Raw genomic sequence first — 24,655 nt, 5'->3', positions numbered from 1 at the left:
TGTTAATGAGGCTAAATCCAGAATGAGACCGTGTGCCACAAAGGTAAGACAACTTGAGTGATCTGCATTTGTTGAAATTACAGTTCCAGGGACTCGCGTATCGTCAATAAAGCTTACGTGCACCACATCTGTAAGCAATGTTTAGAGCGTTCCCAGGATTTACAATAATTTGTTCATTTTAAGCCTCTTTGCAAAAGTTCCTGAGAATTCCTATAAATATGTAGACATAAAAAACTACAATTACCAACTTTACAACACCACAGACTTCTGAGTCTGTACTTCCTTGTAAGCTGTGGATACCCATTCTTACTCTACAAATATTGGAGGTGGCAGCATTTCCTTAAAGAATTTTACTCTGACATTAAAGTTCCTAAGAGACACTAATTGAGCTTTTTTTTTGAGACACAGTCTCACTCTGTTGCCCAGGCTGGAGTGCGGTGGCGTGATCTCGGCTCACTGCAACCTCCGCCTCTCAGGCTCAAGATTCTCCTGCCTCAGCCTCCTGGCACCACATCCAGCTAATTTTGTATTTTTAGTAGAGATGGGGTTTCACCATGCTGGTCAGGTTAACTGAGCTTTTACGAATGGAACTGTATGCACTTTTAAAAATAAATGAAAAGAAAATGCACATACTTTCAGTAAAACAAGAATTACAGTTATTCAAATAAGGTGACAATCACATCAATTTTATTTTATAACAAATAGAATCATGTCCCAGTTCCAAAACAAAATAAATAGTAATGCTAATATAGAGATTTACTACTGGCCTTTTTTGTTAAAGAGTCTTAAAATGTTTCTTTGGACAATTTAAAAATTCTCAATCTTTTTTTTAATCCCATACAACCTAGCCCCCTGCCAAATAAAAATTAAGCATATTTTCTCCTATATCTTGTGTATAGGTTATGTAATAGTACCTTTTATCTTTTAAGATACGAGATGAAACCCTACCTATGACTGTAGTGAACATCCTACTTTATGCCTCTTATCTCCTTTAAATTCAAAATAGGTATTTCAAAAATAAAGTTAATATAGGTTTACAAGTAGGACTAGCTCACTCCTGAAAGTACTTTTAAGTAAATCTCCAAACACATTTCAAATACTCTCAGAGAGTCTGTTTATATTACAAAGTATCTTATCCACATTTCTTCAAAATAAACAAAAAACCTCACAAAACATGAGAAACAAACAAGAATATAAAATATAAAATCTTAATTTTTACCTATAAAATAAGGAAGCCAGTGAATAGCAACGCTAGAAATAAAATGCAAGATCTCCTAATTCCCTTCCCAAGTTTCATCCAGAAAGACAACAGTTAAAAAAAAGGAAATAAAAGCTTAAAAGAATCCCAAAGTTATCATTTCGAAAAGAAAAAGCAGCTGCATCTTCTTCTGCAGGTTAGAGGTAGTAAAGGCGGTTTGACAGTGACAGATTTGGCTCTCTGTGAATACTCTGGCCAACAAGAAAAGCCAGCTTGTGGGCGTACTGGCAAGGAGCAGGAACACGAATGACACCCTTTAGTGGAAGGAAAAAAAGGTTCTATTACTCTAGATTTCGCCTCTTTCAATTGCAAATCTCAGTATTAACCCTAAAAGTCTTTTAAACCACAGCTATTTCATTTTGAAAAGTGAATCTCCTTTATTCGCTAAACATCAACAAGTAGAAACACTTACTGGCCAGTTATAATAGATGTGACACAGCTTGTAAGTCAACCGCTGTATGTGGTCCGGCTTCAGGCCGCTGTTGTCATAGATGACGTTGTAATGTGTGGGAGAAACACTGCCACTTCTCACAGCCTGGCTTACGATAAAAAAATCATACCTGGAATTACAGAAAACACATGGATGGACTGAAAACTGAAACTAGGATGATTCCAGTTTCTGACAGTGAAAGGCTCTGTACTCCTCTTCAGTGTAAGTTACCACAGTAACCTCATCTCTTCTCACGCTCTAACATGTTTCCTTGAAGTCCAGGCGCGTGTTATTCATGAACCATTTGGGACTGTTTATGTGTGAATGATGTTTATCGTAAAGATTATGATTTTGATTTTAAGTATCTGTCATGATGCCTCCCAGCAGAACCAAGCTTTTCATATGGGTGGTAATAACTATGGCATACTTGGCTAGTTCCTGTTTTCCACTCCCACCCCCAAACCATGTGACTGAGCCTTCAGACTCCGGAAGCACAACCTGTGGGGCAGTGAGTCAGTCGAGCTTCAGGGACTGTTACTCCCCAAACATGCTTTTACCACGGAACCTTGTCCCCTCTTGCTGTTCCCATTGTTATTGAACAAAAATATAATTCATAGGCCGGGCGCGGTGGCTCAAGCCTGTAATCCCAGCACTTTGGGAGGCCGAGATGGGCGGATCACGAGGTCAGGAGATCGAGACCATCCTGGCAAACACGGTGAAACCCCGTCTCTATTAAATACAAAAAAAAACTAGCCGGGCGAGGTGGCGGGCACCTGTAGTCCCAGCTACTCGGGAGGCTGAGGCCGGAGAATGGCGTGAACCCAGGAGGCGGAGCTTGCAGTGAGCTGAGATCCGGCCACTGCACTCCAGCCTGGGTGACAGAGCGAGACTCCGTCTCAAAAAAAAAAAAAAAAAAAAAAAAAAAAAAATATATATATATATATATATATATATATATATATATATATATAATTCATTTTAATTCCCAGGAATTTAATGCAAATCTTCAAGAGGAAGGGAACATGAAAGAATATAAACTAGTACAGGACCAAATGGAAGAACAAAAACCAAGCATAGCCATCCTTTGGGAATTGGTTCCAGGACCTCCTGAGGATACCCAAATCCTCGGATGCCCAGGTCCCTAACATAAAACGATGTTGTCTTTCTATAACCTCCCATATACTTGAAAGTATCATCTTTAGATTATAATTCCTAATACAATGCAAATGCTATGTAAATAGTTGTTTTACTGTATTGTTGAAGGAATAACGACAAGAAAAAGTCTGTACATGCTCAGTACAGACTTTTTTCCAAATAATTTTGAATCCATGGTTGCAGGACCTACAGATATAGAGAGCCGCCTGTAGTACAAAGATGAAGGAATACACATTAGATTTTTTTTTCATTTTCTTGGTACCAATAAAATATCAATCCAGAGATATTGTAATTTGACCCAATAAAGATTTAAGGAAATTAACCCTGCAATTTATTATGCGCATCGAAACTAGTGAAATCAGGAAAGCAGAACTGATCTACAACAGACTGCACAGCTACTTTTTCAAAGAATGAGGAGTTAAGAAATGTTAAACGACTTGTTCAGAAAGAACAGAGAAATCATGCCAGGGCTGGACTCCAAGCCTGGCTTCCCGGCTTAGGCACAAACCATTTGCAGTGCTGGTGATTAGAGATGACTTTGGTGCTCATTAAGAGAGGGCTTCTCAGCAGCGACAAAAGCAAAAATAGACAAATGGGACCTAATTAAAGAGTGTCTGCACGGCAAAAGAAACTATCATCAGAGTGAACAGACAACCGACAGAATGGGAGAAAATTTTCGCAATCTACCCATCTGACGAAAGTCTAATATCTAGAATCTACAAGGAACTTAAGCAAATTTACAAGAAAAAGAAGAAACATTACAAAGTGGGCAAAGGGCAAGAACAGACACTTCTCAAAAGAAGAAATTTATGTGTCCAAGAAATATACACAAAAAAGCTCAACATCACTGATTATTAGAGAAATGCAAATCAAAACCACAATAAGATATCATCTCACACCAGTCAGAATGATGATTATTAAAAAGTCAAGAAAAAACAGATGGCAAGGCAGAGGAGAAATAGGAATGCTTTTACACTGTTGGTGGGAATGTAAATTAGTTCAACCATTGTGGAAGACAGTGTGGCAATTCCTCAAAGATCTAGAACCAGAAATACCATTTGACCCAGCAATTCCATCGCTGGGTATATACCCAAAGAAATATAAATAATTCTATTATAAAGATGCATGCACATGTATGTTCATACAGCACTATTCACAATAGCAAAGACATGGAATCAACTCAAATGACCATTAATGAGAGACCGGATGAAGAAAATGTGGTATATATACACCATGGAATACTATGTAGCCATACAAAGGAACAGATCATGCTCTTTGCAGGGACATGGATGATGCTGGAAGCCGTTATCCTCAGCAAACTGACGTGGGAACAGAAAACCTAACACCGCATGTTCTCACTTATAAGTGGAAGTTGAACAATGAGAACACATGAGCATGGACGGCAATAACACACACTGGGGCCTGCTGGGGGACAAGGGGGAGGAAGAGCATCAGGATAAATAGCTAAAGCATGTGGGGCTTAACACCCAGGTGATGGGTTGGTAAGTGCAGTAAACCACCATGGCACACGTTTACCTAAGTAACAAACCTGTATGTCCTGCACGTGTGTCTCGGAACTTAAAATAAAACTAAAAACAAAACAAAGAGTGGGCTTCTCCAGGTGTCCGAATGGCATCAGTAGTTGCTACATTTTAATAATATCTAGTGAAAACTCATGACTTTTTTTATACTTCATTATTCAACTGGAATTTTGCCCAATTTGTTTAAGGTAGTTACTATCTTCAGGCCAATGTCACATCTGCGCTTTGGTATTCAGAGTAGTAGTAATGTTGGAAAGCATCGGGGGTCGTTTTGAATGGTGAAAGAGAATCCTGCAGAAATGAATTTGCTATGTTAATATCTTAGCCTTGTTTTGTCTTTCTAGCCAATTGTTTCCCAATAGGTTAGGATCCTTCTGAGCCAATGCCGTAACATCTGTCTGAGAAAAAGACAGAAATCTAAGATAACGTATTTCACAATAAAAATTTCTCTCCACTGTCAGATAACACAGCAGACTAGATAAGACTAAACTCTGTATGCTGTTATCCTTTTCCACCTAAAGTCACTATAGTTTTGCCTCATTCACCCAAGGTTCACACAGGAAAAGTGTTCCCCATGTCAACTTTGCATACAGGCCGAGACTCTATTCTGTTAAAGTCGCCTTCCTCACAAAGGTTCCAAAGCACCTACGTGTGAAAACAGAAGCCCTCCCAACGGTTCGCTCTCCTGGGGAGAGAGTTAACTTAGAATGACTGATGGGTTTGCCATCACGAACGTGCTCACCACATTGACACCACCTCCCACAAAAGGGTTTTTGAGGAACTCACTAAAAATGGAACAAGTTTTGGCTGGGCACGGTGGCTCATGCCTGTAATCCCAGCACTTTAGGAGGCTGAGGCCAGTGGATCACTTGAGGCCAGGAGTTTGAGACCAGCCTAGCCATCATGGTGAAACCTCGTCTCTACTAAAAATACAAAAATTAGTTTGGCATGGTGGTGCATGCCTGTAATCCCGGCTATTCAGGAGACTAAGGCACGAGAATTCCTTGAACCCAGCAGGTAGAGGTTGCAGTGAGCTGAGACTGTGCTACTGCACTCCAACCTGGGGAACACAGTGACTCTGTCCCAAAAAAAGAGGGCCAAGTTTCCTGACTTTACCACTGAATCCTCCTCCTGTGCTACTAAGGCCATTTCCCGGTGCCCGCCAGTGCCCGCTGGACGCTCCGGCTGGCACTCTGCTTTTCTCATGGTCAGTGAGTGCGGCTCCTGGCTGCACACAGCAGCTCGGCTCAGCAGCCACTTTTCTCATAAGCACCTCTGTCTCAGATAAAAGTTCTTGACCTTTAGAAAACTAAGTGTATTACAAATCTAAACATTTTTTACTAGAAAACAGTCTGTGGATAGGTTATGTATTTAAAAAATACAAAAGCAATCTACAGAAGCAATTCTTAATCTCCATATATGTAGTAAATACCACAGAAAATAATCCTCTTCCCCCAACAAAAAACTGTACTTGGAAACCTCTGATCAGACGCTAGGAAACCACGGGCTTTCTTAATTATGTTTGACCAAATTAGTTGAAAAAATTAATGTTTATAAAAAATATAAGACCAAAGTAAACTGTATTAAAACTGGTAAAGCATAGGGGCCATGCGAAAGAAACCACCGCCCAGGAGAAGACAAGCTTCAGCTCATCGCACGGACTTACCATTCGCTCCAGACTCCAGCTCATCGCGACGGGATTCTTCACTCCGGGTCTGGCACCTCAGCTCATCGCACGGACTTACCACTCCGGTCTGGTGACCTCAGCTCATCGCACGGACTTACCATTCCGGTCTGGTGACCTCAGCTCATCGCACGGACTTACCATTCCGGTCTGGTGACCTCAGCTCATCGCACGGACTTACCATTCCGGTCTGGTGACCTCTACGTCAATGACGGTTCCAGGCAGTGGATTCTGAAGTCTTCCTCCAGACTGAGCGAAAAACCTGGCGTTCACTCTTTTCTTCACCACAATTACCGTTAGTCTAGGGCTTAAAAGTGATGACGAATGTAACTACATTTAGCCAGTCATATTTTCAGGGCACTCATCATTCAGGTGTTCACATGCTCCATGTAAACAGGAACACAGCCCTCCTGGGGCGTATCACCTGTCCAGGTTGTGGAGAAGGATCAGGATTTTACTCTTGACAGGAGTAAAGACCAGGGATAAATGGTGGGAGGGAAACCAAACGGCACCTGTGTCCGGTGACACGCGGTCATGTAGATGGTTTATCCACAGACCAAACACGTTACATACCTATCACACCAAAATGTTAAACCCTCCATGTCTTCAAAATTCAGTTTATAACAGTCTTCAGTGGGCGTTTTCTACCATGTAGAAAATATAATACTAACTCTAGAATCTTTGCTAGGTAAGTGGATTTAAGTAGTGCTTTTCAAAATTACTGGTTCACAATATATCAGGGGACACACACACACACACTCTCACACATACATACTACATATTCATATACCTTTTTCAGGAGTAGCTGCTTCATTTCATATTAGTGTTTCACTGGAGTCTCAAATGACATTTTGTGCAGACCCTAGGACAGCCCCATACTCCTTGGCCTACCACATGTCAGACGCATCCATACTAGAGGATGCCCTTTTCAGCCATCTGTCCCCACCTGGGTTCTTCAGGCGGCTCTCCTGTGTCACGGTTCATCAGGCTTCTCGGCCTGGACACATCTGTGCACGCTCAGCTGTCCTCGCTGGCAGATCCCTGGCCCTTCTGCCATGCCCTCTGACCCTGCTGAGAGCAGCCCTGCACTGTGTGGTCTGCTCGAGTACCTTTCACATCCTTTTCCACCCGCTCCTCCAGGCTCACTTCAAATCCTTCTGAAGCAGCCACACTTGTACACACATAATCCACATAGTTAATCCACGAATTAGAACAGGTAGTAATTAGAACAGCGCTGCCAGGTAGTAAGCACTAGATAAATATAATTATTAGCACCTCCATCTCCAATTACCACGTTAGTTCCTTAAGAGGGCAGATACACTTGATTTCCAGCACTGGGAAGCAGAGGGTTTTATACAGTATGGACCTAAGTAATGTTTGACTCAGCAATTTTGCTGATGTTTTTCACTGATACTTAAACAGGGCAAGAAACTCAGCGAGAGTACTTGAGTAAGCAGAGGACATCTTCAGAAATGTCCCTCTCTGCCTATGTAGACTACTGCTGCCCAGCGACTGCCCGCTGTAATAGCTCTGAATATAACAAAACCGCAATGAACGTGTTGAAAAAATGTACAGCCTTCTGTTTCAAATGCCTCTGCCACTTACAGAGATTAAGTTCAGCATAGGGCCTTGTTAGAAAGTGATTACTATCTAGGACTTCATGATAGCATCCAAAACAAGTATCAGTCTTGGGAACAGAAGGACATAAGGTGGATAATATTAATCCTGTAACATCACAAGAAACAATTTAGCAAATATAGTAACAGAAAAGCAGGTCACAAATATGCTGGCGTGACTTTCTAATTTGTTCTTGTATCAAACATTCTAAATCAGCTACCCTGTGATGCATCTCTATAAAAGCTTAAAAGCAACATTTCAATTTAAAAGCAAACATTGTGGTTCTAATGAAAACTCCGCCTCCCGGGTTCACGCCATTCTCCTGCCTCAGCCTCCTGAGTAGCTGGGACTACAGGCACCCGCCACCGCGCCCAGCTAATTTTTTGCATTTTTAGTGGAGACGGGGTTTCACCGTGTTAGCCAGGATGGTCTCCATCTCCTGACCTTGTGATCCACCCGCCTCGGCCTCCCAAAGTGCTGGGATTACAGGCATGAGCCACCACGCCCGGCCAATGATAACTATTATACAAACATTTAAGTCCAAACTTTGCATTTTTTAAAAGTGAAGAATAATTCTCAGATATTCTACCTTTACATACAACTTGAAGGCTTTTCCGAAGAGAACTGTCTGCCATGTATCGAATACTTACTGGATACTGTGTGAAGTGCATTACGTATATTTTCATTTACTCCTTTCAATGCCTCACTTAACTGTTCCCCTCTTCTACAAATGAAAGTAAAGCTGGGATTAACCGAACTCTGATTTTAAGACATATTGCTCTTTACCACTGATCTCTACTGCCACCAATTACCAGCACAGTTCACAGTGTGCCATCTACTTCACGCAATAGTGTGCTAAGAGTCAGCCCAAGCAGTCGGCTCAGGTTCTTCTTCCCTGCAACACTGTGTTCCCACCTGCTGACGGAGCTGGGCAGGTGCACCCAGCAGCTGCACCAGGCTCTACTCTGCACACTCGGGACGACTGTTCACAGGTACTCATTCACTAGGGTGGCAACCTCCTCTTCAAGAGCCGTTTCTGCCAGTCCTTCTGGGAATCAAACCCAAAGGACCCTAAGAAACAGAGATGACCCAGCAAGGCCAAGAGTATGTACTCCTAGTAGCCCAACAATTCAGCTCAAGGGAATGTGACGAACTTGCACAATGACCTCTATTCATCATTTCTTGACAATCTTCACTTTGGGTATGAGGAAATGATAATGAAGACTAGAAAACACTGTGTGTTCAAGTAGTAAATCACAGGAAAAAAAGAGTAGGAAAGAAGCAGTCCAAGTTAGATCCTTCTTTACTCCCTGTGACACACACCACACCATACCTCCCCACACAGACAGAAAGGTCAAGTCAGAGAACAGTATAAAATAAGGCTTAGAAAGCCTGAAAACAAAAAGTATCATTATTTGACAAAATACAAGCATTAAGAGTCTTAAGGGAATAGGAAAGAACATTAACTGTCATTTGAAAAATATTTTAAAAATGCGTAGTCTTTTAATATGAAACACAACTATTTCAAAAAAGATAAAAACACTCCTGACTTTCTCTGAGACCTTCATGGCATCACATCTCATTTTAAGAAGCGTCTGGGATAAACACTCATTGTGTGGGGCCTTTTAGCATTGGCTAAAGATGACTCAGAAGGCCCTCAGTAGAAACCAGGAATGAGCTCTTGGTGCTTGTCCTTTTCCTACGTACCACGTAAAATCAAGCCCCCGATGTGGCCAGTGGCTTTCTGAATCCCTCCTTTCTATAATGATACAAAGTGCTGAAATACAAGAATAATGGGTGTGTAAAACGTATGTGCAAGCACACAAAACAGGATTCAAGATCTTCCAAATATCCTGAGAAGTTCAATCTTTAAATCTGTACTCTACTATGCACTTAGCCCTTAATACAACCGTCCCTGATTTCAAATCACTCACAGATCTGATAAAGAGAAAGAGGACTAGTTAATGTAACTTATTAAAACGGCTATCCTGCAATGGTACACATTTTATTGACTCATAATGGCACTGATGGAAATGGTTGTAGGCGAGCAGAGGAAGACAAAAACCAATATGGGTTTCACAGGAAAACAAGTGCAGATCTGGATACTATCCTCGGCCATCCACATCGCTTACAGGGAGAAAGCAGAGGCCGGGAGTTGTGGCTTACGCCTGTCATCCTAACACTTTGGGAGGCCGAGGTGGTGGATAACCTGAGGGTGGGAGTTCAAGACCAGCCTGGCAAACATGGTGAAACCCTATCTCTATGAAAAATATAAAAATTAGCCAGGTGTGGTGGTGCACACCTGTAATCCCAGCTACTCAGGAGGCTGGGGCCGGAGAATCGCTTGAACCTGGGAGGCGGAGGTTGCAGTGAGCTGAGATCGTGCCACTTCACTCCAGCCTGGGCAACAGAGTGAGACTCTGTCTCAAAAAAAAAAAAAAAAAAGGAGAAAGGAGAACCACCCCCTGCCCCATGAGACTAGATGCTCACCAATCACCTTACTGATCAAACACTAGTCAAGTCCACAAGGAAATGAAACAAGTATTCAGTAAGTTAAGACTGTCATGAACGCTGATTTCAATAGTGAATCCTGTGGATACCTTTGGATGTACAGAATTACCAGATACCTGCGCTCCAAGGTCTTAGGTAAGAAGGCCGATTGATGATTGGTAATGGTGTCTTACCGTGCTACCCTGTGAAGGAATGACCCTCTATACTACCCCTCAACACAGCCTTCTCGTGAAAAATTTCCAATAGATTTCCCTCTGCCCTTCCCATTACCTCAAAGGCCCTACTGTCCCTATCAAGTTAGCTTCTCCCTTACCCTTTCATCTTGTGATGCTAATTTCAAAGATGTGCAGTTTTAGAAAATGCTTTACAATTCGCATGCTTACTTGTAACCTCTACCAATGGATTTTAGACAATCCAGAAACTGTGGCACTTCGTAGTTCACCAGTGTTTTAAGCTGGCCGTCTCCTACGCCATCACGGTACACGATGATCCGGCTGGGCATGTACTCATTGCAGCTATTCCAAGCCCTCAGAGCCGCTGAAACAGGCCAGAGAAGTTTTACATCAATTCATGCCTACAACACAACTAGTCTGTTCTTCCCCAATTCTGGGCATATCAGTAACACAGTTGAGGGTAATTTCTGGAAGACCCCAGTTTAGACAGCAGAAAGGCAACCCCACAGGAGACTAACCTTGCAGGCAGACTTTGAGCCCATCTACCAGCTCTTGTCCTCTATCCTGAAATATGCAGCGTGAGAACCAGCTATTCAGAGAAAAACACAACCAGAATGAGAATGCAATTGTCTATCAATTTTTCCTTTCTGAATTATTCTATATTTATTTCACTCTTAACAATCTGTCATTGTAACTGCCTTGAAGACATCTGCTACCATCTCCAAATACTTTATAAAACCTTATACAGAGGGAGCAGGATACAGGAGATCCCGTATCAGCATCACAAACTGTGTCTGTTTTCATTACAAATCACTACCATGATTCCAGCTGCTGGGGAGAAAATAGGATTTAGTTAAATTTAAATACCCAGAGGTGCTGTCCAGGTTTACTACACCTAAATACACACAGAAGCACACTCATGGCTATGCTCTTGAGAAACCATTCATTGTAAGTTTCACTCTTCTAAAAGATAAAAGACCTTCAGCTCCATCCATCACCTCTAGCAAACTAATGCAGGAACAGAAAACCAAATACCACGGGTTTTCACTTGTAAGTGGGGGCTAAATGATGAGAACTCACGGGCACAAAGAGGACAACAGACACCAGGGCCTACTTGAGGGTGGAAGGTGGGAGGAGGGAGAGGAGCAGAAAAAAATAACTACTGGGTACTCGGCTTAGTACCTGAGTGATGAAATAACCTGAACAACAAACCCCATGACATGAGTTTAGCTATGTAACAAACCTGCACACGTACCCCTGAAACTAAAAGTTAAAAATGATAAAAGACCTTGAAACATATCCATTACTTATGTCAACTACTAATGTGCCTTCAATTTTCATATATTACTATTCTTGGCAATTCCCTTAGTTCCAAGAAAAGCACTGAAAAATAATGTTATGTTGAAATACAAGTGACTGGGTAAACCGAAGTGGTTTTTCTACATGAAAAAGTGAAACTACATTTCAGTGGCCAGTAAATATTATTAAACAAACACATTTTATTTTTATTTATTTATTTATTTATTTATTTATTTTTGAGACAGAGTTTCACTCTTATTGCCCAGGCTGGAATGCAGTAGCACGATCTTGGCTCACCACAATCTCCGCCTCCTGAGTTCAAGCGATTCTCCTGCCTCAGCTTCCTGAGTAGCAGGGATTACAGGCATACACCATGCCCGGCTAATTTTTTTTGTATTTTTAGTAGAGATGAGGTTTCTCCATGTTGGTCAGGCTGATCTTAAACTCCCAACCTCAAGTGATCTGCCCGCCTCAGCCTCCCAAAGTGCTGGGATTACAGGCGTGAGCCAAGACACCCGGCCTAAACAAATACATTTTTAGAGAGAGTCACATTTAACAAGATGTACTTGCCAATACATACGACAAAGAAAAAATCTGAAATGCAGTTTGACTAATATAGGATGAAAGTCATTCAAGAGCTAGAGTAGGTCATTATCTTTCTTTGCTAAATGTGTTGCCATGTCTAATTGAGAAACTAGAAGGCTAACAACGAAGAATGAACACTGCTCCTGAACCTGCAGACCCTGCTCTGTGTCCTCACTGCTACCCACAGTAGCCCAGTCTCACTCACCGGGTCATCCCTTCATTGATGCTGGCAACAAACCCTGCAATTGACCTCCGTCCAGCTGTGGTGTCGTGGTAACAATCAATGCCAACGATCATCGCTAGCTTCAGCTTGAATACAAATGTGGTAATTTTAGATACAGCAGAGTACTAGCAACATTTAAAAAGTCAATCCACTTTCTTAAATACCAATTTTAAAACTGCATCTACCAATTAAATCAAACTCACGGGGATGTCCACCCTCCAAAGCTCTCCTCCCATCTTGCAATTCATCTGCAGGGCAATCTTTGTAGCAATGGCCATGACAGTTTGCTGTTTGCCTAAGGTTCGGGCCACCACACACTGACTTGGGGTAGGGCAATCTGTACACAGGTATTTTTTAATAGCATCATATTTGTCCTTCCGATTACTTGACAACAGACAGACAACCTAAAAACAAAGCGTCCTCGTTACAAAGAATCAGGAGACAGATGATTAAGAGTAAGGGAGAGGACAGGAAACTAAACTCACCTGTGGAGTATCAAGGTCAAGAACATGACCATTTATTTTACTGTTTACTTCAGCCACACAGCTAATCAGTAGGACATTAACAAATACTGCTCATCATGTTCAACTAAATAAATGCGTGTGAAGCAAATAAATCATGTTAAGCAAACTACGAGTCAAAACTGAATACTGTTTAAACTTGAGAACTTAAATATGCTCTATGTAACCAGTGTGGAAAAATTTAGAGACAGAAAACAGGGTAATATAAGTTAGTGATAAGTGACAGGTAGACAAATCAAAGATTTTTTACAGTCTTAATTTACTCATGATTCACCTAAGATCATAACTTGTAAGATTTAAAGCTCTGGATTGAGAATCTGATCAAACTATGAACTTTCACAGGAGGTCCATGGACAATTTTGGGGACAAAACAGAGCGCCTGATCTAAATGTACCCCTGTCCCAATTCTGGGCATCCAAGTTTAACTTTCTGGAGTGTTTTGTTTTGTTTTTGAGACGGAGTTTTGCTCTTGTTGCCCAGGCTGGAGTGCAGTGGCGCAATCTCGGCTCACTGTAACCTCTGCCTCCTGGGTTCCACTGATTCTCCTGCCTCAGCCTCCCGAGTAGCTGGGACTACAGGTGCACACTACCACGCCTGGCTAATTTTTGTATTTTTAGTAGAGATGGGGTTTCACCATGTTGGCCAAGATGTTCTCAATCTCCTGGCTTGTGATCTGCCTGCCTCGGCCTCCCAAAGTGCTGGGATTACAGGCATGAACCACCACGCCTGGCCTGAATCCAGCTTTTAACTCACTGTCATGTTCTCCAATTTATGTTCCCAGATTCTTCTCTTCCCTTTCTATAGTGCCCAGCAAAATAATTTTCCCACCTTGGGTGTTTCCGTTACCCAGATAACATAATAGATATCTGCTTGTGGGATTTAAAGTGTGAGACGGAGGGCTAAAATAATAAACACATGAGAGGAAGCCAATTCATTTCTTAGGCTTACAGCAACACAGATGTATTGTTTACCATGAAATCTGTCTTTGCCAGCTCATTGCCATGTGGCTGTACGAAAACTCAACGGGGCAGAAGAAACTCGCCCTGGCACTCACTGCCCCACAACGTGCTGCTGTCTTCAGAATGTTTCCCGTCAACTAGAAATGTACTTTCCATTTGTTTTAAAAAATAGCCAAGGATATAAATGTCTAATAAAAATAATCAGTGAAATCGTTGAACTGATTATTCACATGCATGTCATTTTTCCCTTCCTACTTTACAATCATAATCACATAATAGTATAACCTATCATAATTTTCCTTACCACTTAAATTTTAATCTCATAGTGTCGTTCTATCTTTTGCAAGTTCCATGTTCCCTCAGCAGATCTGTGGCAATTTTATGCTACAGATATAAAAAGCAACAGGAAGGTACTGAACTTCTACGTCTCACCCACTACAGTCCCAGGCTACTATTACCTTTGTGTGTCAGTTTTCTAACAATCATCAACCAACTCTGCTAAAAATAAGGAGAAGTGAAGTACTTGACTTGGAGATTTTATCAGGAAGGGCCCCACCAAAACAGATGGAATATTCAACCTGGACAAGATGAGAGAACCTCAATAAAAGGACTACTTGTAAGACACCTTCCCCCACACCCAGGGGCTCATGGCAGCAAGAGCAGAGCAGGGAACGGTTATGGGAACAGGGCATGGGGGTGGAGAGTGCGAAGAACCCGCTGCCGGGGTCATGGCCTTTGGCCCGGCTGTGCTTGCACTTCTGCAAAGTCAATGTCTAAGCCCTACTCTTTCTCTTTCACTAGGGACCAGGAAGTCTTGAGGCCACAATTCCAAGTTCTTGGACAAAGACTGAATGGAAAGGAGATTCTAGACCAAATATGATTAAGATTTGGACAACTCCGGAGTTCCCTGACACTGAGTCTGACTCTATTTTGCTACATTAAGCTGGGTGTGTGGACTTAAAAAGAAAACTATGACACTGCATCTCATGTTTATAAAGGCTACATTCTAGATGCAAACTAAAAACAATAACCACATCAATCTGATAGAATTTCAGGGTGGGGAGGAGTGTTAGAGAAGAAATGTAAGTTAGAAAACTTTAAAGTTGAAAACTCTGCTAGGAAACACAACGGCAAGTTTGAGAAAAGCGTGTCAGCAGTGTGTGCAGGGGTGTGTGTCTGAGAAAGGATGAGCAGCATGGCAGCCTGACCGCGTCTAAAGCACTGCCATGGTGAACAGGGCCAGGCTGTCGTCGTGCAACATGTTGGCGCCTGGAACACAGAAGGCCCCGTTCTCAGCACTGGGGACACGACATGATCGAGGCAGATGGCCTTGCACTAGAAAGCAGTGTGCCAGAGTGACAGACAGTTTCTAACCAACGATTTATAGAAAGCTGGACAAACAGTGAAGTCAAGACATACCTGACAGGCTAAAAAACTAGTTTGAGAAAAGGGGGATAATTTTCCCTTGAATAATTCAAAAAGCTTACTGGGATTGGGAAAAACGAAGAGTTACCTCAGACTCACTGAGTTTCAGGAGCTGACTGGAAGCAGCAGCAGCAACAGTGATTAACACGTCCTCGGCTACTCGGGAGGGGCCAGGCATGACAATGCCATTAAACTTCAGAAGCACTATGAGGGTTCACTACTATTATTACTACCACCCAGTTTGTTCAGAAAAGGCAATAAAGCCAGAAGCACTTCAAGAAGAGCAGGCAAACAGCTGAGCCGAGATGTGAACCCAGGGGTTTGATTTCAGAGTTTACCCTCTTAATAACTGTGCTACAGATTACAACAAAAACGAAACCACAGCACACACTTGCTGCACGTCCCCACAACTTTAGATCACCAATGAAAACCACCCGTCATTCAGTGGCTGCCATCAGCTAATGTCCCCATCTCCAATTCCTAACCCTCTGCACCTTCCCCACGCCCACGCTAGGCAGCGAGACTCTGGCAAACCGGCATATGGGCTCTTCGGGACTCAGTCCTCCCCTCCTGAGTCATCACTCACTCACCTGGATGGGTGGCTCAAGCGCACACACAACAACATGTTTGCAGATAACAGGGGAAAGAGCTTGGGAGAGTGGTTCAATCTGTATCCTGACCCCTCGGGGTGACGTGGATGCCCGTGGAAGCTGACAAGCTGCTGAGTGTCACTCAGGGCTCCCTGCTCTCTGTGACCCTGCTCTTCCCATACCTGGCACTAGGCTGTCTGGGGAGCTTCCATGTAATTACACAACCATACGTCTATGTGTGCTGAACAACAGCTGATTTTGACTTTTGTGCTTTCCTGTACTTTCCAAATTTTCTAGACTAAGTAAAGCCTTTGAGTCTGAATAAATTAAAGCTGGCTTTGTTTTTCTCCACTCCTTCCTCACCTTTTGCAATGTGTAAACCAAGCTCCCAGGTACACAACTAAAGCTAGCATTCATTAGCTTAGCTACTTTATGGTTACAAAACACATTTTGCGCCTAGTTTGAGAACCTAATAACATTTGAAAAAAGAACCCCAAGTTCCAAGATGTACAAATGCCCCCTCTGAAAAAGCTCTTTCACTGAAAACTGCCTATATGTCAATTAGCTACTTACTATCTGGGTGTCTGTTGTGACCTTTTGCTGTAAGACTCTTAAGTAGGCTTCAGTTCTATCATCCACTTCAATCCTAGAATGAAAGTACACAATCCAACATTCAGACAAAGTAACGACAAATGGACCACGCATAAACACTTTCCTATGTAACACACGAAACATTTCTGTATAAAATATGAAATCAAACACCAAGACTAGCCATTCATTCAAAGGGCTGTTTCTAATACAAACAAGAGCATTAGTTGGAGCAGTTTTGAGAAACTGTCTGACTTGGTTGTTTCTCCCACCCATTCTTAGTTATTAAAATATATCTGTTTATCTACATTACAGGGAGTCATATCAAATCTTTCAATTAAAATAACGTTGTTTGTATTTTTAACAGTTCCATCGCTTTCGAGTTCCCACCCCCTCCAAATGACTGCTAAGCAATTCTCAGAGCAGAAATGATTTGATTAACTTACATTATTGCTTTTTTCATTTGCATGCCCATGGCTGGTGTAACTTTAAACAGATTCTGTATCAATGAATTGGCTGCTTCATAATTTCTTCGCGTATAGATCAACAGCCAGTTATCTAGTGGCTTAACACTAATTAATGGTGCACCTCTTGTTTCTTTTGACCAATCTGCAAATTGTGGATTGTAATCAAACTAGAAGAGAGTTCAGACACACTGTAAATTCCATTGCAAGTTCTCAATCATCAAGCCAAAAAGTCTTCAATAATTCTACCCCGGCATATTTTGAAACTTAGTGTACTGCTCTCATACTTGAATTAAAGGGACAGAGAAAATGTCCTCAGTAGGGGCAGAGTCTAAAACGTATCCAAAGGATGACGGCAATTTTATTTAAAATACACTCATACTGACAGCTGCTCCTCAAATGCTTACTTGGACCAGGTACTTCCCTAAGTGCTTTAGTTGCATTCTCCTTAATCTTTTCAAAAATCTTACAAGTATAGCTACTCTTTTCTTCATAACGAAAATATTAAAAAATAAGGCTTTGAGAGTAAAGTAACTTGACTGAGGTGTTACATGCCACAAGCAAGCTACAAAAACATCTGACAGCAAGACAGACAGTGAAATAAACGCGAGGCACAGCACCCGAGTGCTGGTCATCACAGGGAGCAGCCCGGTGTCTTCTGCGTGTCCTGGCCGCCTCCCTGACTGGCCTCATGCAGGGGATAGCATAAACGATGCAACCAGAATATTAAGTTACATTGTGAGATCACTGTTCACAGTACATTTCAAAGGCAGGAAGGACACCATTTTCTACAAAAAAAAAAAAAAAAAAAAATTAAAAATGTTGGCACTTTACAGTGCTTTAATTACACTAAAGATATTTTTAGAATACTTGCTTCTCCTTTTCTGAAAACAAAACATAAAAGGTATCATAATAATTAATACATTATCTCTATAAACAAATGGTCCAGGCCAATCAAATCAGGGATTTTCCATCATTTTCATGGCAGTCAAAATATCAACCCAAGCAGATAGTTAGGATTCTACACTTTAGCTCAAGTTATTGAAAAAAAATAAAAATAAAAAAATATCAAACCGCTTTTTAGCTAAGTCTTACAGATTATTTTTGAGGACCAAGCTACAGGCTCCACATTCTCTAGGGCTTCCACGTTTTCTCCTCCTGGGGTGTACCTATTTCTGAGGTCCTGGGCTGCTCACGTGGGTTGATAGAGAGTGGATGTGGAAGGGGAGAAGAGAAAGGTGAGGAAAAGATCATTCTGGCATGGAACTAAGTTATTCCCACTTGCTTTATTGTGATCTGACCCAAGTCTCACTCGATTGTCAACTTTAAAAACTGCCTTGCTAGGAGCTTGCAGTGAGCAGAGATTGCGCCACTGCACTCCAGCCTGGGGGACAGAGCGAGGCTCTGTCTCAAAAACAAACAAACAAACAAAAAACTGTCTTACTGTTTTTCCACCTTGGTGAATCTTTTCTGTTTGCAAAATTCTTCCTGAGAAGGACAATAAGTTGGAATCAAAGCTCAAACCCCAGTCTCGAAGCTCCCTTTGAACATTATCGTTTCTGTAAATTTAACACATTTACATGCCACTAAACAAAGAGACACAGCAAAAAAAACCCAGTCAAACAGATATCCATTCTAGCCTACAACACATTCCAATGTCGCTGTCAGGGTTAAGGCGCTGGTGAGAATGCCAGCCAGCACAGGAGCATGACCATCCTTCTCTCACCACCTTCAGGCTTCTCTTCATGACATTGTTTAACTTAAAATTCTGATGCCCAGACTTTCTCCCCATCAAAGGAAACCCCTTGATATAACGAAGATAGGAAAAAGATTTGACCAGAAATATCTCCTTTTTCAGTTGTTACCTTTTTCTAACAGAGGAATTAGAAAGACTACGCACTACGAAGTTTAACTTCATTATTTCCTGAGGAATAAGTGAGGTATAGGTAGCCTTGCTTAGAAACACCAAGAACAAGCCTACCCCAAATACTACAGATACAAAAGGAGAAAGTTACTTTCTGCCACCCCCTCAAAAGATACCCCTCAAAGCCACGTAAAATACTAAACCAAAAACGGAAACCATGCCCCAGTGAAATCAGCGACTTACTTATGGATGTAATCAATGAGTCTTCCCACTTCACGCTGCCTTTGCTCAGGAGTTAGTCTTGTATGAACGGCTAAGTCTTTCATCACGTTAAAATCATTACGCATTTTATCAGTGAGGCCTTTAAATCAGATTTCAAGGCACAGGTTAAAGAATTAATAATCAGGTCTAGATTTCAAGGCACAGGTTAAAGAATTAATAATCAGGTCTAGATTTAAAGGCACAGGGTTAAAGAATTAATAATCAGGTCTAAATAACTGGAACACAGGGTGATGGTGACCGCGAATCCCCAGGAGGCAAAGCAGTTTTAATAAAAGGTTTTCGGGGGAAGGGAAGGGGAAGTAAAGGGATGTCTGAGGACTCCTAGGAAAAAAAGGGTAAATCCAGTGGCTTCCTTCCGAGTAAACGAAATGCAACAGTACCTGTAAGATAGCAGAGCTCAGGAATCAGCATGGCAGGCCCTGGCAGTGTCCCTCCGGGGCCCCGCCTTCTCTTGGGCTGGCTGACCAAGACGGGCTGCTTCAAGTCGGTGATCTCTTGGTTGTATTGCTGCTCAAGAGAGGAGAGCGTCGCGGGTCACAGCAAATGCCTGAGTAGTATCTCAGCGGGCAAAAGGGGTTTCATTTTTTTAAAAAATAAAGAACTGATCCAATAGCAAGGCTGATAATAGCTCCAGAGTAAAGTTTTAAAAGGCACTTTTTAACCTTCTTAAAACAGAGGTTGTGATTTCTATGCTCTACCGACTGCCCCATCCTTTTCCTAAAACCTGTGGTGGTCCAGGAGAGTATGGTTCTGAGTCCGGGCTTGGTTCGTCACAGTTCTCGTTGCTTAATGCTTTATTTCTTGGTTTAGAAACAGTAGTCTGTGTAACTCTGCATCTTCACCATAGGATGATTCCTCTAAAACTATTTTCTGTTATTGTGAGAACTTACTTTTGAAAGCAGTCTCACTGTAAGAATAAAGAGGGGGAGGGAAGAATGCTACAGGGCATTTTTAATCAGAAAAAGTTTTTATAGTATCTTGATATTTTCAAGAAGTCAAATTTTGATTAAGTAGTATTAAGTTTCCCCATATAAAATCACTGCCCAAAATAAGTGTTTACAATTTGTAAAACAACAAAAAATGACATTCGTGATTTTTTTTTTTTTTTTTTTGAGATGGAGTCTCGCTCTGTTACCCAGGCTGGAGTGCATACCATCTCGGCTCACTGCAACCTCTGCCTCCTGGGTTCACGTGATTCTCCTGCCTCAGCCTCCCGAGTAGCTCGGACTACAGGCATGCACCACCATGCCTAATTTTGTATTTTTAGTAAAGATGGGGTTTTGCCACGTTGGCCAGGCTGATCTCCAACTCCTGACCTCAGGTGATCTGCCCACTTTGGCCTCCTAAAGTGCTAGGATTACAGGTGTGCGTCACCACACCCAGCCAATATTCATGATTTAATGTTCTCAAAAGATGAGTTCTCTGGCCTCCAGCTCAGCTCTGCAATTCTAGAACCATGTCAGACTTTGAGTTTTCTTCACTACAGATTCTGGTCCTGTGTTTCAAAGATCCTCTTTCCTACCATATCCTGTATCTTGCTGAAAACAGATTTTCTTAGCATCCTGCTTAATTCAGATCCAGCTTTAAAAAAAAAAAAAAAAAAAAAAAAAAACCACACAGCTCCACCGGGCACCCCAGAAGAACAAACCACACAGCTCCACTGGGCACCCCAAAAGAACAAACCACAGAGCTCCACCGGGCACCCCAGAAGAACAAACCACACAGCTCCACCGGGCACCCCAGAAGAACATCATCACAGCATGTCCTTAGTCTGTCTCTCATCAACAGACTAAGGGTACTTGCATATTTCTTATTCCTAGCATATGACAAGGTCCTGGCCATCTACTACAAACCCTTACGAATTAAGAAACCATGAATTCTAGCCCGTTCTCGACTTGTTCTGTATAGAAGCAACCATCCAGGAAAGAAGTTAATTTTCTTATTTCAAATAAGAAAATTGTAAGTAGAAGAACACTCACATCTGACCTCTGCTTCATGTAGCTATATGACCTATTTTATCACACATTTGAAAATGAGGAGTCTGGGAACAGTTACCCTCCACACCACGTGCAAACACACACAGTGGAAGTGTGGTTGTAATTCAGAAGTGTGCCCTCTCTCACCCTGTTTCACCCAAGGCCTTAAGTGCATGGTTCCTGATATAGAACTTGCACTCACACTGCCCCACCCCCGCCACCTTTCATATTCTTAGGGTTGAAACAGCCTGTCATTCATTCATTCATTCATTCATTCATTCCTTTATTTATCTGAGACAGAGTTTCGTTCTGTCGCCCAGGCTGGAGAGCTGTGGTGCGATCTCAGCTCACTGCAACCTCTGCCTCCCGGGTTCCAGCAATTCTCCTGCCTCAGCCTCATGAGTAGCTGGGATTATAGGCACCCGCCACCACATCCGGCTATTTTTTTGTATTTTTAGTAGAGATGAGGTTTCACCATGTTGGCCAGGCTGGTCTCACACTCCTGACCTCAGGTGATCCGCCTGTCTCGGTCTCCCAAAGTGCTAGGATTACAGACGTGAGCCATCGCGCCTGGCCCTGTCAAATATTTTTAAACATTTTCCTCTACACCTGATAAAACAGCACTCTCATTTTTATTAGGCATTACTGTTAAACATTTTATTTTAAAAACCAACTATGACCTTCTCTTCCAAACACCCTTCCTTCTTCTACTGTTTCCTAGATATTATCTTTAATCCCAAACCATCACTTACTACTAAAACTGCATTTCTACCAGAAAATCTAAGAATGTTTTCTTTTAAACATTTCAACATCAACCTCTTTCATTAATTATTTCTACTAAAGACAGCTGATTATCCCTGATTTCCAGAGAAGTCTTCCCTACAGAAAGAAGCTGACCTGAGATCTCAAACACAAGCATACAGGGTGTGTCCAACAGAGGGGACACAGCCCTATGTTTAGTCTAAGGGCATAGTGGGGGACATGCCATGAGAATAAAGCAGCAGGCAGAGTCTCACGGAGAAAGACCACCACACTTCACAAGGCACAGGGCCGCGGGCATCTCGGAGAAAGACCACCACACTTCACAAGGCACAGGGCCGTGGGCATCTCGGAAAAAGACCACCACACTTCACAAGGCACAGGGTCACGGGCACCACATCATTTCTGATGGGAAGGGGAAGAAGAAGAACAGATGGGTACGAGTTGATTGATCAGAAGGCAGAGGAAATAAATACTAAGAGACTAGTTAAGTGAATTATAAAAATTGGGCCTGGACAGGAGATGCCAGTCATTTAGAAAAGGAGAAAAATGAAGGCAATTCAGATAACAAGGTGAGTGACGGGTCTGGACAAAGAGGGAGTACTAGGAGGCAGGGGAAGGTGCAGAGATCTGACGTGTGACTCATCCACCATTTTTTTTATTCAAATACCTGAGAGCCTACTTAGGCATGGGGTATATAAATCATAAAATCTCTTGCCTCTGTCCAAGTTACCTTCTCTGTATTGACCAAGAGAACCGAGTAGGGGCCATGTTGGGAGGACAGAACACATTCAACACTGGCAACATAGGAGAGGTATCGTTGAGTCATCCAAATACTTAGAACAACCAGGCAGCTAAGCTTAGACAAGTCTAGGCTGGAACTGGAAGTCTGGGGATTCTTAACATTTCATGCCTGAAGCCTGGGCAGAGGAGACTGGAAATCACCTAGGGAGTGAACGTAGAGTAAAAGGGGCCTGGGCAGAGCTCGTAAGTATGATAACACATAAAACACCACTTACAGGAGGATGAGCTGCCACAGGACACTCAGTACCAGTCAGGGAAGGGGAGAGGTTCCACTGACTTTGCTTCAGGTTTAAATCACATTTTCAGCTGATGTTTCCTTCATATTTGCTGTTGATATATACCAACTTCTACCATCCCTGAGAGTGATTACTAAAATGAATGACAGAAAAATGCCACAACTCATTCCTCACAGTAACCTCTGACACCCAGAGGGATCCAGGTTAGGCATGGTTGGAGTCCTCAAGGAGTAAAGAGGCTGAAAACAGTGGGAGGAAAGGCATGCTGAAATGACCACTGGCTGTTTCCATCTTGCCAGGAATAAGGTCAGCCCTTCATGCAGCGTCTCATAGAATCCTTCCCTCCGCAGTGGCTTATGTTTTTAGTCACAGCTGAGCAGCTGGACAGCAACACACAGACCTTTCCAAGGCCACTGGTAAGATGCACACTTTCCATGCAAAATACGAATACTTTTCATATCTAAGCTCATTTATCCAAATTTTTAGAAACAGGAAATACTCTATTTAAAGTAGAAGAAAATGTGAAATGTTAGCAATTCAAAGACAAGTTTTGAGATTTTAATTGATAGTTTTCTAGAAATAATTTTCCTGCAATTTTAACATATCAAATGGAATGTGACATTCTAAGGATTTGGGGACCAGATCTGCTCATCTCTGAATACTAAAACAATGTTGGCATGCATTCCAATGTTGGCATGCATTCCTATATAAACAGTTTAATTTCTTTTAGTCAATAGTTGTTCTTTCTTGCTATTTGCCTTTGATGGTCTTTTCAAAACTAGAATCATCTCTTTAAAAACTGTTTTAGATGATCGCCCAAAAGATCAGTCTTTTGTAAATCAAAAGTTAAGAGTTATAACCCACAGGCAGCAGATTTAGCAGAAATGATACTGAAGGTTCAAAGATCTTTAATTCCCACCCCTGTCCAAGGTGAAATTAAGTGAAATGTTGATTATGGAGGGAGAGACAGTATGGCAAGCTCTTAATTCCCACTGCTTACCACCTGTTATCCAACCTACTTGTCCTCCATAGGCTTCAATTCAAATGTAAGCTTTCATTCTACTGGAAAAAGGGAACCAGGACAGGGCACTTCTCATTATGTGAACTGTACCAAATAAAAAGAGGCATTTTAATAATCTGAGAATGAATAAAATTATGCTGTGATTGCCCTAACAAATACATTTACACACAGCTTTAAAAGCAACTTGTTCCAAATGTGCAACAAGTGTTAGAGAATTCTACCAAAGATATTTTGGATTTCTCCTAAGATTCAACTACTTCCCTAAGATCTAATTACTTCATAGGAAAAAGATAACACCACTAGCATCTTACCTTCCTGTAGTATTCTAGGAAGCTGACTTCAGAGCCGTCGGCTTTCTTAAAGGTGCTCTTGGGATTCTGGTCCCAGTCAATATCATCCACTCTGTACGTTTTATTGTTATACCTAGGGATCAGTTGAGATTTGACTGCATTTGATGGAAATGTGAAGAGCTAATATTAAAAAGAGAGACTAGACAGCATGTATTCTCTAAAATTTCAAATCACCTGGGTATATACAAAGTTATGGAAAAAGAAGGAAACAGGATTTCTTACAGACTCTGCCAGATGGATGGGGGAAGTGACTAAATTACTAACAGAAAATAAAATAATTTAAAAGGATAAAAATCACTAGCTATTTGTCCTCTCCAGATGAGTTATGTTATCCCCAAAA

General features: G+C 41.9%; 1 protein-coding gene across 6 annotated transcripts in view; it reads right to left on the bottom strand.

Moving 5' to 3' along the window:
- Positions 1–656: 656 nt before the first annotated feature.
- The window catches only part of PIWIL1 (piwi like RNA-mediated gene silencing 1), a 35,128-nt gene continuing 11,129 nt past the window's right edge, over positions 657–24,655 (bottom strand). For 4 of the 6 annotated variants that reach the window (XM_021923143.2, XM_021923145.2, XM_021923146.2 and 1 more), the window contains exons 9-21: positions 24,277–24,388; positions 19,550–19,676; positions 19,131–19,248; positions 18,468–18,582; positions 17,006–17,193; positions 16,545–16,617; positions 12,680–12,880; positions 12,459–12,562; positions 10,888–10,958; positions 10,580–10,733; positions 6,250–6,375; positions 1,671–1,818; positions 657–1,512 (exon numbers count right to left, since the gene is read on the bottom strand). In XM_021923143.2, the coding sequence (XP_021778835.1) occupies positions 1,396–1,512; positions 1,671–1,818; positions 6,250–6,375; positions 10,580–10,733; positions 10,888–10,958; positions 12,459–12,562; positions 12,680–12,880; positions 16,545–16,617; positions 17,006–17,193; positions 18,468–18,582; positions 19,131–19,248; positions 19,550–19,676; positions 24,277–24,388 (1,654 nt within the window). In that variant the 3' untranslated portion in view covers positions 657–1,395. Of the gene's footprint in view, positions 1,513–1,670; positions 1,819–6,249; positions 6,376–8,180; positions 9,463–10,579; positions 10,734–10,887; positions 10,959–12,458; positions 12,563–12,679; positions 12,881–16,544; positions 16,618–17,005; positions 17,194–18,467; positions 18,583–19,130; positions 19,249–19,549; positions 19,677–24,276; positions 24,389–24,655 lie in introns of those variants that run through there. The other 2 variants (XM_021923147.2, XM_021923148.2) reach the window with 2 other exon arrangements.

Source organism: Papio anubis, chromosome 9 (genome assembly GCF_008728515.1).
Source record: "Papio anubis isolate 15944 chromosome 9, Panubis1.0, whole genome shotgun sequence".
Lineage (NCBI taxonomy): Eukaryota > Metazoa > Chordata > Mammalia > Primates > Cercopithecidae > Papio > Papio anubis.
Note: the sequence above shows the minus strand (reverse complement) of the source record. Positions and strands in the feature narration are given on the sequence as shown.